This window comes from Anabrus simplex, chromosome 1 (genome assembly GCF_040414725.1).
Source record: "Anabrus simplex isolate iqAnaSimp1 chromosome 1, ASM4041472v1, whole genome shotgun sequence".
Classification (NCBI taxonomy): Eukaryota; Metazoa; Arthropoda; class Insecta; order Orthoptera; family Tettigoniidae; genus Anabrus; species Anabrus simplex.
The window spans coordinates 416,600,678-416,620,239 of NC_090265.1; the positions used below are offsets into that span (position 1 = coordinate 416,600,678).

At 37.9% G+C, this 19,562-nt stretch overlaps 1 protein-coding gene across 2 annotated transcripts in view; it reads left to right on the forward strand.

The window, feature by feature from the left end:
• The window catches only part of cnk (connector enhancer of ksr), a 316,579-nt gene that overhangs the window by 192,021 nt on the left and 104,996 nt on the right, over positions 1 to 19,562 (forward strand). For both annotated transcript variants that reach the window (XM_067135099.2, XM_067135098.2), the window contains exons 9-10: positions 13,178 to 13,429; positions 18,954 to 19,064. In XM_067135099.2, coding sequence (XP_066991200.2) covers positions 13,178 to 13,429; positions 18,954 to 19,064 — 363 coding nt within the window. The remainder of the gene's footprint in view (positions 1 to 13,177; positions 13,430 to 18,953; positions 19,065 to 19,562) is intronic.

The window sequence follows — 19,562 nt, forward strand, 5'->3', positions numbered from 1 at the left end:
CCGATTTTCATTAAGATACGACCAGTAATAACATAAATGTTTGAGAAATAAATGTTAAGCCTTCCCCTAAACTACCATTTTGCATAGCGTGAATAAAATTATTAATGGCCTAGATTGTAGCGACTTTATTTTCATTAAATTCTATTCAGCCGTTTTCTCGTGATCCGTGTACATACATACATACATACATACATACAGACAGACAGAAATGACGGAAAATTAAAAAGTGCATTTCCTTGTTACTGTGGACACGACTGATACAGAAATACCATTCTTTTTAAATTCTGAGCAATGTACAGACAAAACTCTTATTTTATATATATTGATTTGGATTCCAATATAAAATTTACTTTAGAAGAAGAAAGATCACTGAATTTTCGAGACGTCGTCACAATGAGAGAAGAAAAAGAATTTTCTTTCAAAATACACAGAAAATTCACTTTCACACTGACCACTATCAGGAACAACTTGTTACACACCCTGAAGCACAGAAAAGATCAGCATATCGTCGCTGCCGGGACAAAACCTCCTATGTGAAATATTTTAGCTTAGAACTTTGGCCGGTAAGTTTCTGTCATCTAAGGTGCAATATTGTGTGACAGTTGCCAAGGCATTCTCGCTCTTCATAACGTATGTGCTGCGGGTCAGTATATCTCCAAAAATATTATCACATAGGAGGTTTCGTCCCGGCAACGACGATATTACAGTTACGTTAACAGAGCATTTAGTATACCATTATCCAAATCTGAAAAGAATTAAGAACTGTTGTTTATCCGACAATAAGCCCTCTTGAATGGTTTCAACAATAACATGATGGATAAAATAATTAATAAATTTTCAGAGAAGCGACAGTCTAAATTAGCAATCAAACCTAATAAAACTGAGAAATACATCAAGTTCACATACAATAATAATCCAAACATACACATAATAACAAATTTATTTAAGAGAAAAAAAATATCAAAATTGCACATTCCACCAATAACAGGAAACAGAGTATTTTCAACCATGATACAGAAAATCTACCAGAAAAAGATACTTTTTTTGATTCGGGAATATCTAAATTTACATGTTTTGAGTGCAAGAATACATACATAGGACAATCTGGCCGCAATTTTAAAGTAAGATATTTAGAACATGTGAATGCTGAAAAACATGGAAGATTCTCAGCTATGGGAACACACATGTCTACCACAGGTCATAAATTTACCAACAAAGAACAAGACCTGACCATCATAAAAAAAAATTTAAAAGGGCAGCTTAATGAATACTTATGAGGAAGTTCATGACACTCCAATATCCCCCGCTCCTCCACCTCCTCAAGTACGTGAACAAGAGAGAACGCATCATCACTACTTCACCAGACACAAGACCGTAAAAAAATGACAGGAGATACTGTTCCAGAGGAAAGCAGGTTTGAAAAGAATTGACAACTAGGAATTAGTAATATTTCACCTGCAGTAGTAATAGGAGCCACATTATGAAATCTGAATTTCTTCATTTTGACAATTACTTATAAATGTATAACTTTTATTTTATAAATTAGCCTTTTTTTCATGAACTTTTTAAGAAAAGAATAAGCATTAGGCCATATTCTCTATGGATTATTATACAAGTGTTTCCTTGACAACTGCTTTCAATTGTAGAAAGAATTGATATAATTTCTCTTAAGTATTTTGTTTTTATGCCTTTGCTGGCAGGACCTAGTGTTTACAGTGCACTATGTCTTCTGGTATAGGCTAGAGCAATTTTGTTACTTTCATAGATCTGTCTGTCTTTGTCTTATCCTTGGCTTTGACAATATGAAAGTGACTGAGGTATGAACAATGCTAGTAATGCTAATCATTCTGCAGCCAGTCCCTGCTACGAATGGTGTGAAAATGTTGCTCATAGGGTCAGTTGGTGTATGCATTTCAGTGAGCTTGGCAGACTGATATGTAATAGCAACTCTGGGTCGGTGAGGAAAGCAGCGGGAAACTACCTCACTCCTCATTTCCCTAGCACACCTCTTCAGTGATGCCTAGGCCATCTATGACAGCTGATGGCAGAGCTGTTGAGGATCCCACCAGCGGCATCGCTGACGGACTGAACATACGTACATACATACATACATACATACATACATACATACATACATACATTTTGTTTTTAATATTGTCAATCTTCTTATGTTAATTTTAAGGACACTTCCTCTAAAGCATTGATACTTTGTCATTATATGAATTTTTCATCTAAACAGTGTTATGTGGCTGAAGATGTTTATGATATACGAAACATGTACCACTTTTAACCAATAAGTTGCCTTATCTGTTTTCTGTTTTCACATTCCTCAACAATTGCTTTAAACACATCCCACCGGCTGTTTACATTTTTATTGACCGCTAAGCCCAGCCACGCTTCGCTGTAGCTCAGTCTGATATGAAATTAATGGGTAAATAAATCAATGTATTCTAGCAAACATGAGATTAATCGCTCTTTTGAACATCCAAATTTAATTATTGTTGTCATGTAACATTTTTTGCAATGACTCAACAGTATGCCTTCCAAATCCAGTAAAGATTTGGCACCATGCATTCAATTGGTCATTTTCATCTCCGATGAAATAGATTTTGAGAAATTTATGATTATCGCTAGGAAATGAAGCCAAGACTAATAATTGTGGTAAGTTTGTCGCTGAATTTAAATGTCGCCATAAAATGCTATGCTATAATGTTAGCGCCGGATAAAGTCATCTGAGAACAGGAATTGTAATTTCTTATCTTTCTGAGGAAATATTTTGAATCATCAGTAATTCCTTCTAACAAACTTTGCAATGGTTCTTTTGGCTGCTCAAGTTCAAGTAGCTTCACTTTTCTGCTCATGCAGCACATTCCCGCAGTTTCTCCTTTAAATTTCATTGCTATGCAGTGCAGACAAGCTTTGACCATTTTTCCGATTTGAACGAATTTACATGAGGTATTGTATTGAATATTCAGTTGGTATGAAAAAGCAATTCAGTGATATGAAGCTCGATCATTCAGATATTGCAGCTGCATACATCTTTGCTGTTGATCTAATTGTTCTTGGCATTGTTGAGACTATTGTGCTGCTCTTCTTCTTGATTCAACCCATAAAACTTGTACTATGCCTGGCAAAAACACAGGCAATGATCGACTACTTTTAGAGTTTTGTGAGCACAGGACACATTTATTCACATTTACAGTAACAGGCAATGAGTTGCCTAGTTTCATGTAAGTACATCTCGATCCCAGCAAGTTGGATTCCTATTTCCGAATAACAGGCAATGAGTTGCCTAATTACATGAACCTCCTAGCAAGAAGGGTCCGTCATAAAACAGGGCGATGTGTTCTCATCCTCCTATATACACAGCAATTCTTACTGGACTATAATGATAAAGCGTAAGTTGTTGTTGCCTAGCGACAATCTGTCCATCAAGTTGATCCAATCTTGCTGCGGCTTTGTAATTAAATTAATTCCACAAAATTACTCATTATAAAATACTACTTATCCAATTACGTTTAAACCATGTCCTAAACATGCTTGTGTTCGAATGCAAAATTGCGTTAAAATTTCAAGTCAATCGACCGTCTACGTTTAGAGTTTTGCAGTCACAAACATATGCAGGCTGAATTTTTATATATTAAGATTTTCCATGGATCATAATCTATATAATAAAAGCACTTACTAAAAGCAGCTTTGGCAAGTCCGTCTGTTCTATTGGACCGATTTGCATCATTTTTGTTTTAATCTTTCAGGAATTACCTGCTGGTGAATCATGAGACATTGGTAGGTCTGTAAGTTCAGCCAACTTTGAGTAATCATAAAATCATATCATTAAATGATCACTCCAATAATTGCAGGTGAAGGTTTATCCTAACCTGCAATACATTCTGTACTTAGCAAGTTGCTAAGCGACAAACACTTTCATTATATTCTGATTATGTCATTTTCATCCTTAGTAATGTCATTGCATGCAGCCATGTTTAATTTACTACCTGTCAAACAAGAGAGTACACACTTCTTCCGATCACGGAAGAATGCTATTCCCTGCTAGATGCTCTTTGATTCTCTAACCGTTCCCAGCTTCCAGATATACTTTCAGCAGATGGTAGAGTGTTCCTAATAACTTACATGATGCTAAGAGGAAAAGTCTACGTACAAATAGATCCCATCATGACATACAACTTAGACATCTGGGAACACGTACTGAAGGATATCCTAACTACACTAGAATGAGTGAAGGCCATTTATCTTATAAAAGTTCTCTGCCTAGCAAAAAATGCTCCTTCGAGACTAACCTATGAGCTCACAAGACAGCTGTTCTGTATACCAGATCTGCTATTAAAAATATCATTGCCTTCTATGACACAATACCCAAGCTTTACATCAAGAACTGCAGGACAAAAAAGCGAAATGGGGCCTATATGGAGATATTTTTACCAAGCAGATGGCATGATGACGTCAGAATTGATGAATTCTGACTACAAACTGCGGCATACCAGAACATACTAAATGTCCATAAAACCATTGAAAAGGGCAGGCAAAACAATATGACTACGATAGGCATATCAAGACGAGTTATCTGATCTATTTATAACTAATGCTGCGGAGCAGCACAGGTCCTCTGGTTGCTTTTTAAAAAATTCCCCATGCTTCTCTTATCAACCATATGTATTGCCTAATAGTCCTACTTTCATGACATTGCTTCCTCTTACATTTATTTTTAACTACATACATCAAGGACAACTTCACGATCACTTATACCATCTATGACTTCTGTTTCTACACAGAGCTTACCTGGTTTCATCAGCACCAAGTCTAGAATACTTTTCCCTCAAGATGGTTCCATCACTTTCTGATTCCGCTGTCCTTCCCATATTAACTTATTCACCATTTGTTTGTCATGTTTTCTGTCATTCACATTCCCTTCCCAATTCACTTATACCATCTATGACTTCCGTTTCTACACAGAGCTCACCTGGTTTCATCAGCACCAAGTCTAGAATACTTTTCCCTCAAGATGGTTCCATCACTTTCTGATTCCGCTGTCCTTCCCATATTAACTTATTCACCATTTGTTTGTCATGTTTTCTGTCATTCACATTCCCTTCCCAATTAACATTAGGTAAACTACAATAACATTCCTTTCTGTGTTGTTCCCCATGTAGCTGATTATCTTATCAAATAAATTCTGCATCAGCGTCAGCCTTACCAGGTCTGTACACCCCAAAAACATCAAGTTGCCTACTATCTTTAGAGATAAGTCTTACACCTAGAATTTCATATTTCTCTTCCTTAACTTTTTCATTGGTTAGAAATGTATCTTTTGCCCGTATGAATACTATCCGTCCTATCTTACCTAACCTGTCTCTACATCAAACTCTCAAGTTCCACAAGATTATTTCCACATCCATAATATCAGTTCTTAGCTATGATTTCATTCCTACTACAATATGTGGTGAATATATTAAATCACTTAATTCTAGTCCATTCTTTACAATACTAATACAGTTTAACACTTAACATTTTTATGACATCCTTACTTGACTTCATGCTTCCCATACTGTCATTGCTGCTTCCTTAGTCTACTCTATTTCCTTGAGTGTACCTCCCTATAACTAATCTAAACAAACCCCCTAACTTAAATGTACCATTGCGGTTCAAGTGAGGGCTATCTGAACATAGACCACTATCTCTTACCCACCCATTAGGGTCTACTCGTCTCGCTCCCAATTTCCCACATATAAGATCTTCATCATTGAGTGTCGCCAGGTGTCAGGGATTTTGTTCATTTCCACGCACTTATTGAAGAGCGATGTCCACGTTGTTAGTAGTATATTTTCTGTAGTTTGTATATGTTCGTTGAAAATGCCATCAATTCCTGCAGCTTTCTTAGCCTTCAAGTCCCTTATGGAATTTTTTACTTCCTCTTCGGTGAAGTCCTGAAAGAGTTTTTGTTCTCCATGTACGATATTATCTACTGTAGTTACAGATAAGTTGTCCGTGTTCAGCACTTTCCTAAAATGTTCTTCCCAGTCTTCTATGGCAATATCATGAGGGAAGTGCGGCTTTCTTAGTTTTAGAGCTATAAACGGATTTACTTTTGCCTCTTCAGCGAGTTTTCTCCTTCTTTATCTATATGTTTTTCTCTTTTTTCTTTTAATAAAGCCTTATATATTCTTCTCTTCATTGCGTAGATATGAAATTCGCTTTCTTTGTGTGAGCGCCTTGCTTTGTGGAGAGCTATAAGAGTATCTTTCCGAAGAATATAGCATTCTCGATGAAACCATGATTTTGCTTTCCTCGTCCTGTCCTCAATCTTTACCATTCCCATTCGTATTATCTTTTCTATCTCCTGGGTTGCCTCATTTATGTTGCCTTTGGTTATGTCGTTTTGAATAATTTCCAGTGTTGGAGCGATTTCCTGGAAGGCTGTTAGATTGGTTACTCTTTTGTCTTCACCTGTTGGCTCTTCGGTTCAAAGTGTTTCACTGTTACAGTTATCTTGATAGGTAGATGTTTTCTGATGGGATCGTTGGTAAATCATCTATTACTTGGAGAGATTTCACAGTAATTTTATGGTTTACGAAGACAAGATCTATGATACTGTGTCCGTTGTGACAGATGTACGTTGGTTCCGTTGGCTTGTTTACTAGCACGAGTCCTTCAGATTTAACCTAAAGAAGCTCCAAAGGAGTTTTGTAAGAGGTCCCACAAACGGAACTGATGTCGATCCCCACTATGACGGCTAGCGAGTACCTGACAATGACTATCTGACTGTGTACATTGTTACCTATGGAATTTAATTACCTGTGTAACCTAATCATTATGTATTATTGTGTGTATGGCCATTGGCTGCAATAAATTATTATTATAATTTCCCACATACCCATCCCATAGTGTCATTTAAATCCCCATTCACCCTTCAGTCAATATCCCCCCCACCCAGTACCCCACTGATAACAATCTCTGTTTCCTTATACCTATTCCATGCTGCCATAACACATCTGCAACTATGTTAGTGCTTATTCCTGCTTGCCTTAAGTTATTGGTACTAACTTAGAAGAAAATTACCACCTTTTCCTCACCCTTCCCTTCTATTTTCCTCAAGATATGCCTTACCAGGTGAGTTGGCTGTGCAGTTAGAGTCGGGCAGCTGTGAGCTAGCATCCGGGAGATTGTGGGTTCAACTCTCACTGTCGGCAACCTGGAAGATGGTTGTCCGTGGTTTCCCATTTTCACCCCAGGCAAATGCTGAGGCTGTACTGTAATTAAGACCACAGTCTCATTCTTCCCTTTCCTTGCCCTTTTCTATCCCATCTTTACCATAAAACCTATTGGTGTCAGTGAGACATAACAGATTGAAAAAAATAAATTTTAAAAAATAATTGTAAGTTTCTTGAGGGTATTTCCATGTAAACAGTCTTCTCGTAGGTAGTTGAATGTAATGGAGATAATCATATTCTCTTCTTGGGAAAATTGAACTAACATATCTGTCCTTTCATTTCAGTCTCCCTGGCCATGCTGTATAATATCTTAAAATCTTCCTCTGCCCACACCAATAATTATTGTGATTCCATACTTGCTAACGTACAACCAAAGATCTTTTAGCTCCTCATAGAATCTGTTAACGCTTTGGCTCTCCTATTTATTGCCATATACGGTTGTCTTAACTAATAAATCAACACATGCTGGAACTCTGTCTTTGCCTCTTCTATTAAAAATGAATGACAGCATTACACTTCCTTATATTGCTGCTAGATGGGACCACTGACACTTGCTGAATAGAATACAATGCTTGCTTTGAAGAGTAGAAAGCATGTGTACCATGCACTTTGTTTTCCTGCTCGCTCCTGCATTGGCATTGCGGTGTCTTGAGTCTCTGAGTGATAGTGCAATAGAAACTCTGATAAACAGCACATAAGGCAAGACCTGAAAGAGTGTGCAAAGTTTGCTTGGAAAAGTTGTTAAAATTACTGGAAAACCATCTAGGAAAGAGACTTAATGGTATTGCAAAAGTGACAATATGCCTCACTGTTTACCCAAACGTTTCAAACTTTACCACACAAAGTCAGAATTTTCTTCATTGGGACTGTGGGAAAAGGATTACCTTTATCAGTTTTTTTTTTAAATCCATATTAGTACTAATATAACAAAGTTGTGAATATGAAAAAGAAAAGAAAGAAAAGAAAAAGATACACGATTTGAAATATCATCATCATATTCTAAAGGCTTAGCCTTGTCGCTGCAGCCATAGATGTCTATCTTGAGCCAGTCTTTTCAACTCAGCGTAGATCCTGCAGTTCATTCTTAGAAGCAGGTTCTTGAAATAAAACACTCTGGGTCGTCCTCTTCCTCTTTTTCCAGCAATTCTTTGTTCAATGATGTTACAAAAGAACTCCTCATGCCGCAGAATGTGACCAATAAATTTTATTTTCCTTTTTTCACTTTCAGTTATCAGATTCCGTTTTTTTGCATTCTTCTCCAGATCCACATTTCAGTTGCCTCTAGTCTTTTCTTTTCTTGCATTCATAATGTCCAGCTTTTGCAACCATACAGAAGCATGCTCCATACAAAGGTTTTTGCAAAGGCCTTCCTAGTTTGATTTTTTTTTTCGCTAGTGGCTTTACGTCGCACCGACACAGAAAGGTTTTATGGCGATGATGGGATAGGAAAGGCCTAGGAGTTGGAAGGAAGCGGCCGTGGCCTTAATAAGGTACATCCCCAGCATTCTCCTGGTGTGAAAATGGGAAACCATGGAAAAACCATCTTTAGGGCTGCCGACAGTGGGATTTGAACCCACTATCTCCCGGATGCATGCTCACAGCCGCGTGCCTCTAACCGCACGACGAACTCGCCGGTAGTTTGAATATCTATATGTTTGTTGGCCAGCAGATGCTTTATATCTCAGAAGGCTTTCTTTGCCATTGCTGTCCTTTTCGTGACTTTTGATATGCTCCGATTATCACTTGTGATTAGGGTACCTAGGTAGAAAAACTGTTTCACTCGTTCAAATTTCATCACAGCTGATTTTGAAGTTTTTTATAGGTGTTTTCTTGGATTTACATATTGACATGGTTTTTGTTTTCCTTGTATTAATTTTGAGTTCATTATGATCCCTGCTGTTTTCTGTTTCATGACTGTGATGGCTTCTTCGATGAACATGATTAACATGAGAGTAAACATCCCTGCCTAACTCCTTATTTTGGCATTTTTCTTTGTTCCATTGATTTCAGAATCAGTGTTCTGCATTCTTTATAAACTTAGTATAGTGCGTCTGTCCTTCCAATCAATTCTTGCTTTTTTTCATGGTAAGGAAAAGTTGTTCCCAGTCGACTCGATCAGAAGCTTTCTCTAAATCGATGAAGGTCACATATACTTTTTTATTCTTCTCAAGTCTTCTCTCCAGAATTAAACGTAATGCCAGAATTGCTTCTCTAGTACGACTCCCTGACCAGAATCCAAACTGCTCATTATCGATATAGTGTTCTTTCCCTTTAGTTCTACTCTTGATGATGTTGAGCAGTATTTTTGAAGCATGAGACAGGAGAGTGATGGTTTGATAATCTGAACAGTCTGTGGCATTCTTCTTTTTCGGTACTGCAACAGTTCTGGTTTTACTAAAGTCAGGAGGAACAATGTCATTCTCATAGCAATCTGACACCAGCTGAAAAAGGCAACGTTTCATATCGTCACCCAAGTGTTTCAGAAGTTCTGCTGGAATATTATCTGGACTGGGTGCTTTCTTTTCCTGGAGATTGTGTAGCGCTGCATCAAACTCGGAAGGTGTGATTGAGGGACCTTTTCTGCATTTGTCTTATCTCGTGTTCTTTTTCAATGTAGCTGGTTGTATTGCATCGTTTCCTCCATGCAGGTCTTCAATTTATTGTTTTCAATGTTCACAGATTTCTTCAGTATTAAACAGGAGGTTTCTCATTTTATCTTTACTTTGGAGCTTCTGATTTTTGGTTTGTGTTGTAGGGTTCTGCTATTGAAATATGCCTTTTCCACTTGTCCTCTGATCATGTCCTTTTCTATAATCTCGCTTGTCTCCTTCATCCAGTTCTCCTTTGCTTGCCAACACTTTATTGTGATGGGATTTCAAATTTCTTTGTACCTTTCTTTACTCCCTACTCTCCTCTCCTTATTCCTTTCATGAATAAGGTTTATAATTTCATGAGTCATCCATGGCTTCCTCAGCTTTCCAATTGACAGTACTGTGGCTTTGTACAGTGACTCAGCTATACCACAGCTGCTGGAGAGTTGGCCTCAGCAGAAATCATTTTTCTTTAGCCTCACTCACAGGACTGGAGAAACTGCTGCCTGCTTCCAGCTATCACTTTTAGCCTCTCCTCATTTGGAGAACAGACACTGTTGAACGATTCTCACCTGAAGAAATGAAATAGCATTAAATAGCATTTCCTCCATATGGGTCCGTCATACCTACCCGGGGAAGTTTATCTAACTAGGGTGCCAGGTTGTTTCTTGCCACCCAGTACTCCACTTAGAATCTCTGTCTGTACGGTCTACTGCGTCACCATAGCATGGTTTCCCCTGGCCAGACCTGATAAATATAGTATCATGGAAATTAGTTCAAGCACAGGAGTTTTCTAAGCAACTTTATAACTAATTTTGGCAGATTTGAATGTTTATGCTAAATATTTATCCCCACTTTCGATTTAATAGCATTGCTGGTATATTACAAAGTTTTTGTTGACAGCTTTTAAACATTTTTAGTTGTTCTTTATAATTCATTCACCATTTGAATGTCTCTGATTGGTTAGATTGGTTATTGTGATGCAATTTGGTCAAGGACACCACCCTGTGGGAACATTAAGAAATAGTTACATTAGCTGAGCATACCTCTATGGCACAAAGACACAATGCTTCGTAATGAAATGATATCAGACTACTTATGCCATTTTTGCACTTAGGAGCAAAAGCTTTCTGCTTTTTCATTTCATATACCTGTATTTAACCTAACTAAGGGTCCTCTGTATATGCTCCTGACATCGGGCCGATGACCTTCGATGTTAGGCCCCTTAAAACAACAAGCATCATCAAACTCCTGACATCTCTCGATTAATATTGCAACCATAGGCTAAACCATACAGTCAAAAAAGTGTCTAACTTAAAATTCCAGATAAAGACATCTTTTGGTCTCATGGGAGCAGACAAGTTCTGGATTAACAGGTGTAACACTTGACTAAGGTTAATACAAGATATATACAAAGTATTTTGTAGCTACACTGAAGAAAATGGAAATTGCAACACCCAGAAGGAGTGGTGCTACATTGCTGCAATTGAACATGCAGGACGAGTGTGTGGTTGTAATTCGATGATTACACTTGCAGATCCCTCTGACCGCAAGTTTCAACAACAATCGATACAGAATGTGCCCACCATGAGCTGCAATACATTGATGAATTCGTCGAGGCGTGGAGTCAGTAAGGACCTGGATCACTTCCTGAGGAAATGTGGCCCATGCTTGCTGCACTGCACGGGTCAGTTGTTCCAGAGTTGTGGGTGGCCGAGGACGGTTGGCCAGTTGTCGACCCTCATGTCCCACACATGCTCAATAGGACTGAGATCCGGGGATCTGGCGGGCCATTCTAAGGTGGTTATGTCGTGGAGAGCTTGTCTGGAGATGCGTGCAGTGTGAACCCGGGCATTGTCCTGCTGAAACATCCCATTAGCAGTGTTCGCCATCATAGGGACAACCACTGGATTGAGTACCATATCAACGTACTGTCGAGCAGTCATAGTGCCCTCAACAAGCACTAATTGTGATTTCGCATTAAAGCTAATAGCTCCCAGACCATAATGCTTGGTGTTGGCCCTGTGTACCTCTCGACAATAAGATCTGGCCGGCCCCTCTCCCCGGTACGTCGGCGCACACGATTCCAGCGATCACTGCGGGCAAGACAGAAGCGCGATTCATCACTAAAGATGACCCTATGCCATTGGTTGACCCACATCGATCTTTCTCGACACCAGGCCAGCCTTACACGTCGCTGTTGTGGGGTCAATGGAACATCTGCAGAGACACGGGCTCGTAAGCCAGTTGCACGCAGGCGAATACCAACTGTTTGTTGTGTAACGTGGGGTGCCACAGCTGCTCGAATTTGCACTGCTGTTGCATGGGGTTCCATCCGGGCCATCCGAATGATGCGGCGATTCTCTCTCACAGTTGTCTGTCACGCTGGGCCTGTGACAGGTCTACGAGTGTGGGTACCTTCATTTGACCCCTGCTGCCGTACACGTTGTACCGTAGATGCCTGTCGGCCAATACGTGCAGCGACAGTCCTTAGCGATAATCCAGCCTCACGCAGCCCAATTATCCGAGCCCTCTCAAACAGCGACAGTTGTTGATAGCGTGCTCTTCTCTGTCGTCGAGACATGTTTGATGGGGAACGCTTCACTGCACAGACTGGAAGTCGACTACACTACACCAGAGTCCGTATACTGGAGTTGATTCCTCCGCGAACAATCACGTGGGGAGACCTGTAGCAACAATCCAATGGGTCTGAAACTTTGATCGTTTACATACCTACATGGCATCGTTCCATATCTTGAAAATCAACACAAATGACCAATGCCTTCATGGTGTTGCAATTTCTATTTTCTTAAGTGTAGTATTGGTTACTAGCATAGGCCTTTAGTTTCCTTGCAGCCATGGGTCTACATTACCTGTGATTAGTACCACCATGTGAGAAACCCTTTACGTTACCTGTGATTAGTACCACTGTAGGGGAACACCATGGTTGTGCTTTACTAGTGATTAGTACCATTGTGAGGGGCCGCTGACCTGGATTTTGGAACCCTTTAGATAATAAGCATCATCTGAGTAATTAAGGCATTGTGAATTCGATCCACTGATAGTTTTTGTTTCACGGTCATTTCTTTAATTATAATTCGTTTTAGATTCTAGTCAGTGGGTACATTTTGAAGTTTTAATTTTCATTTTGTTGCACCTCATGCCATTAGGGGCCAATAACCTACAACAATCATCATCATCATCATCATCATCATCATCATCATCATCATCATCACCATCATCATCATCATCATGTTTCCTTGTAGACTTTACCCCATTTACCTTACCTTACCTTACCTTATGTTATCATTTACTTTAACTCCTTAGGCAATTTCTGTAATACAGGATGTCATTTTTCAGAACGTCGTAATGTTAGTGTAAGAGACCTTGGTGCTGGAGACTGTGAAGCTTGGTTGCTGCACCGCTGCCGATGTGGAGGTGCTGGGGCTACTTGGCTGCGAGGGTGGTTTGTGCTAAAGGGCACAGGATTTTATGGTTTTAAGAACCAACACTCTACACGGGCAGACGTGATGATAGCTCTTCCTGGATTCACAGCATCAGTAGCGGAAGAAGTGAAGTCTAAGAAATATGCCTTCAAGGTGTATCATACAGGTCAGTTTACATAATTAATAGATATATAATGTAATAATAGAGCCAGCCAGCATTCTCTCTCCTACCCATGAAGCCTTGACAGGTAATGGTGGCTTGTTATCTGTGGCTGTAGAGTTTTCACCATGCTCTCCTATTCTGTGCCAGATGTGTTGCTTTACATATAGAGACCTTCCAACAAACTCCTTAATCTGGTCAATACCGTACACTTTGTTGGAGCTCTTCCTTGGGACCTTGTTCCGTGCATCCTGACCTCCGTGATCCGTCCCGCGAAGTAGGGAAAATAATAGTAATCCACCATCTGTAAGAATCACATGACCACATTTCAGTTGAGAATTGTAGTGTATATACGGTATATAAGATAGTATCTTGCCTGTTATATTCGTGTGTATCTTTGTGTACGATAACCCTTTTGATACCTTAGCATTTAACCAAACGGCAGGTTTCATTTCTATTACAGCATAGTAGGATAAAGTAGTACTAATATTAATCTGTCTACACGTTTAACTTTGTTGGTAATCCTTGAGTAGTTCTTGAAAATTTCTAACTTTAGGCCTAACTGAAATTTTCATTTCTATTTCTGGTTAGTAATAACCTATTGTAATTAGGATACATCTGAACGTAGATTAAAAATTATTGTAGTGTATTGTAGTAACTTACTAGAAATTAGATTCTTTATTCTATTATTTTGAGCAGTTTTGCAAATTTCAAACTTTAATTGTAATTTCTATTTCTGTTTGTGCTGAGTAATAACCTGTTATAATTTCAATATGTCTGAACATAGTTTAAAATTATTGTAGTGTATTGTACTGTAGTATCTCAAAGCACCGTGTAGCTAAGTGAACCTTGTTCTGTCTTGCAAGGACAGTGATCTCACGAGGTCCACATTGAACTGTGAATGAAATAATTGGTAACTTCATAAAGCACCGGCTTCTGAGTCCGCCTCTTTTCACGATCACCACATTTCAACATTTTGAAGATTTCATAGAATAATTTTAATATGGTTTTAAAAGATTTTGAAGTGTCAAACAGTGTCAATGTCATTTAAGAAGATAGTTTAACCTTATTCTGCGACATTATGTTCACTACATGGCAATAGCCTGAGGACTTTATTGAATGGTTTTAATATGGTTCTACAAAAACATCTTTTTTTTAAACGTCAAAGTGAATGTTTTTAAGAAGATCATGATTTTATTATTAGTTTTGTTTAATTTTAATGATTATTTAAACCAAATTGCATCAGATTTTAGCAATCCAAAGTTTAATAATTGCAAGTCTTGGACAATATGGACTCGGAAATAGTATGAATTATAATATGGTTTTTAAATCTTTATCATAGTTTTTATAATGTGTGTGACGTAGATAAACTTACATATGTTTGCCAATGTTTCCAGTGAATATCAGCTGATGATGATGCAATATAAAGCGTCGAAACTAGTCCTGATAAAATAAATATACATGTTGTAATTTCATCTTAACAACATTTTTGGTATTGAATAAGGTGGATACGAATTTTAATAAATTGTAATCTTGGTTCAATACGGATGAATAATGAAATTTATATACTTAATACCAAGTGAATGGCGAGTTGCTATAGTAGCCCCTGTGTATAAAGGTAAGGGTGATAGACATAAAGCTGAAAATTACAGGCCAGTCAGTTTGACATGCATTGCATATAAGCTTTGGGAAGGCATTCTTTCTGATTATATTAAACATGTTTGTGAAATCAATAACTGGTTTGATAGAAGGCAGTTCAGTTTTAGGAAAGGTTATTCCACTGAAGCTCAACTTGTAGGATTCCATCAAGATATTAGCAGATATCTTGGATTCAGGAGGTCAAATGGACTGTAATGTGATTGACTTGTCTAAAGCATTTGATAGGGTGGATCATGGGAGACTACTGACAAAAATGAGTGCAATTGGACTAGACAAAAGAATGATTGAATGGATTGCTATTTTTCTAGAAAATAGATCTCAGAGAATTAGAGTAGGCGAAGCTTTATCTGACCCTGTAATAATTAAGACGGGGATTCCTAAAGGCAGTATTATTGGACCTTTTTGTTTTCTTATATATATAAATGATATGAGTAAAGAAGTGGAATCAGAGGTAAGGCTTTTAGCAGATGATGTTATTCTGTATAGAGTAATAAATAAGTTACAAGATTGTGAGCAACTGCAACGTGACCTCGATAATGTTGTGAGATGGACAGCAGGCAACGGTATGTTGATAAACGGGGTTAAAAGTCAGGTTGTGAGTTTCACATATAGGAAAAGTTCTCTGAGTTTTAATTACTGCGTTGATGGGGTGAAAGTTTCTTTAGGGGATCATTGTATGTATCTAGGTTTTAATATAAGGAAAGATCTTCATTGGGGTAATCACATAAATGAGATTGTAAATAAAGGGTACAGATCTCTGCACATGGTCATGAGGGGATTTAGGGGTTGTAGTAAGGATGTAAAGGAGAGGGAATATAAGTCTCTGGTAACACCCCAACTAGAGTATGGTTCCAGGGTATGGGACCCTCACGAGGATTACTTGATTCAAGAACTGGAAAAAATCCAAAGAAAAGCAGCTCGACTTGTTCTGGGTGATTTCCGACAAAAGTATTACAAGTTGTCCATTTCATGACCGTATCGATGTTTAATCAAGAAGTAAGTATAAATAACCACCTAATCGATACTTTATTAATGCCTCAGGCTAAATTGAATAAAATTAAAACTTACAGGACATGTTTCGACCACTAAGTATAGCATTACAAAAATGTTGCAAAGTTTAGGCTGGGAAGACTTGTGGGAAAGGAGACAAGCTGTTTGACTAAGTGGTATGTAATTCTTAAAATTCAAATGTTTATTTGAACAAACCACCTATTCAATACATATCAATATAGGTAGGACTTAATCCTTGTTACAATTGTCTAATTGGGACATGTTATGCCCGTTTGTCCAGCATCATCAGCCATCATTGCACCTCAAAATCAAATCAGGATCCTGATTATGTTCAAAAATGTACTATTGGATTCATAATTACAGTCATAAAATCTAATTTACAAATTCTAGTGTTGTTGGAAAACAGCTATGGTTTTAAAGCATATAAAACTAACAGCTTGGCTTTGATAGTGACTTAACTAATTCTAAGTACATTGAATAAAAATTATTTTACAATTTAGTGACCATATGTTGGATTCTTCTAAGCTTAAATGTCTAAAATGTCTAAAACTTTGTTCCAGTTCGAGATTATTCGATGAAGATTATTTGAAACATAGCACTTACTATAATTTGTACCTAGAAAATCTGGTTAAAATCGTCATGGTATAATTGTAATTAGGAACAACATAACTTTTACGTCATGGAAAAACAACATATTAATATTGGTGTCTTATGTAGCTGTCCATCATTAAGAGTATAGTCCTGTGTATGATTAGCTTAAAAATGAAAATGTTGACATATCATTATTTATATTTGGCGATTTAGAATGTCGTAACCGGCATTGAACTACACACTCGTGGTCAATGTAAATAAGTGGAATATGTCAGTTGGGACTAGTTAGCACTCTTGGTTTAAAGGTGGAATGCTGCCACTTGTTGTGAGTTGATCAAAAGGGGACATTCAAACATTAACATTAGATGGTTTGTTGGTGCTGCAACTGGATTGCAGAGTGCATGTTGAAAATGTCTGCAATGGAAAGAAGACATGTAAGTTGAGTTGCAAGTGATGTTAATTTAATTTAAAAGGTCATGTTGAATGTTGTAAGGTTGACTAGCAGTGCTGACTGCGTTGGAACGACTGACAGCCGCTGCGCTCCTGCTTCTCGTATTGTAACCGTGTGGCAGTTGTGGCGGGGGGTGTGTTGGGGAAGGAAGGGTGGGTGGAGCGTTGTGGTTGTGTGTTGTGCGCGGAGGGAATTGATAGAGGCGGATGAGGTGGGAGTTATGTTCGTTGGTTAAGTGGGAGTTTTTAAGGATGTGGAATTAAAGACTAAAAAAAACTACTTTCTTTAAAATTTAATGTTTGTAATATTTTTGGAATTTGTTCATATAAGGGACTTCTGATTTGTATTATGTCGTTCAAATTCTGGTTTTTATTGAAGTATAGACCAATACTTGAAGTATCTCATAGGCTACTTTGAATGTATTGTGTGAAGTCCGCTTATTTCAAGTAGATATCGAGAGTGGGTTTCCCAATCCTTCACTTGCATGGAAACAGGCCTTTTTATCTAGAAGTGGAGCTGTTAAATTTGAAATTGTTTGTCCTTCTTTCGGTACAGACAGTCAATCCTGACAAAGATTAATAAATTTGACTGGTAAATTGCTATTAATATTTTTCATTATTGCAGTATTACTTTTGTTTTCTCCAACTTCCTTAAATTTCTAATTGCAATGTGTTGCAGTGTAGAGTCATTCTCTCTCATCCTGTGCTGATGAAAGCTTTCATGGGCTAACTCTTATTTGACTCTGATTTCTGGTCATAAATAGAGTTTAGTTTGTTGAATATTTCCTGGACAAAGAGCTATTTTCAACAGTCATAATCTATGACAGATCCATTGCTGCTGTGAGGATGAACATTGCCATTGCCTCATTCTCTTGACTTCTGTCTCGGGTTGTACTTTATTACCTTTGGTGATATCGTAGAGACTTATCACGTGTAACACACATGCCCATTGAAATTTCCACTGGTGGTTATTATTACAATCAAATGTACTTGCATTTTGATATCAGTATTTTAATTCACCATAAGGAAAACTATAAAACAGAATAGCAGGCAAGGCAAATTAATCACTACTCCCCTTATAGTTTCTCTCTGCACTCTCCTTACGATAAAATACTTGTTCGGCTTACATTTTTCCATTGTTCAGATTGGCGAAGTTTGAGGTTGTCACACAGTGCACAATAAGACATGCAGTATACAAAACACTTTTGCATTTAAAAGGACCTTTACGATTATCGTATACTCCTTGCTGTTATATGATGCATTTGGGAAATCCTCTTAGTAGCAGGTTTGTTTTCCATTAAACACAACTTTTGAGGTAACTGGCTGTGTAGACTGGGTCACATAGCTGTGAACTTGCATTCAGGAGACGTTGAGTTTGAATCCCACTGTCGGCAGCCATGAAGATGGATTTTCTGTGGTTTCCCATTTTTGCACCAGGAAAATGCTGGGACTGTACCTTAAATTAAGCCCATGGTTGCTTCCTTGCTATTTCTAGCTCTGTCCTATCCCATCATTGTCATAAGACTTTCCTGGGCCAGTGCGTCGTAAAACTTATAACAAAAAGAATCCGTACCAATTTTTAAACGTCTGGGCAATTACCAAATTTTATTGAGAAATGACCCAAATTTGTGTGATTAAGGGGAAGTAATTAAATAGGGAATAGCCTGTTCATCCGCATAAGTGTGACCTCTGAACTATGACACTATTTATTGTGCCATACCATATTTATTATTAAAAGTAATATGGAATTAATTCAGTATGAAAAATGTATCATTCTTCCATGTTTGTTAGGGAACTTAAGGGATGTCTGGTTTTACAGGAACTGTTTTCTACTTTGCTGCTGAGACGGAAGAGGAGAGAACAACTTGGTTAGATTCCATTTCAGTGATGACTGTTCTGCAAGAACCAAACAAATCCATTCATTCAGATGGTGAGTCGATTGTTTCGTATTTAGTTTTAAAATAGGATAAAGAAATTCTATGGACAAGTAACTGCTGTTGACTTCAGTGCTTGTTAGAGCTTTTGTACCATTGCTGCATGTATTCATATCATTTGCATCATACCATATTGTAACATGTGAAGAATAATTGTGATGTATTCTAAGTAATTATATAATGTATTCTGATTTTACAGTTAGGAACATAATAGGAACACATGGGTTAATGGTAAGTGAGCATTTGGAAAAGGGGCCAATAGAAAAGGAGACATAAACAAACATGAAAACGTAAAAGGACAATCTCCTCATCTTTATGCACTCATCGACCTAAAGGTCACCTGCAACTGTTTTCAGCTCTTCCACAGTGTTATGTATTCTACTACACTACACAAAATACTGTGCTATTAAATGTTGTGGTGTGTGACCTCCGGAGAGGCCTGGATCAGATATTTCTAGTTGACACCAACAGATGAATTGTACGTCTAGGTATTT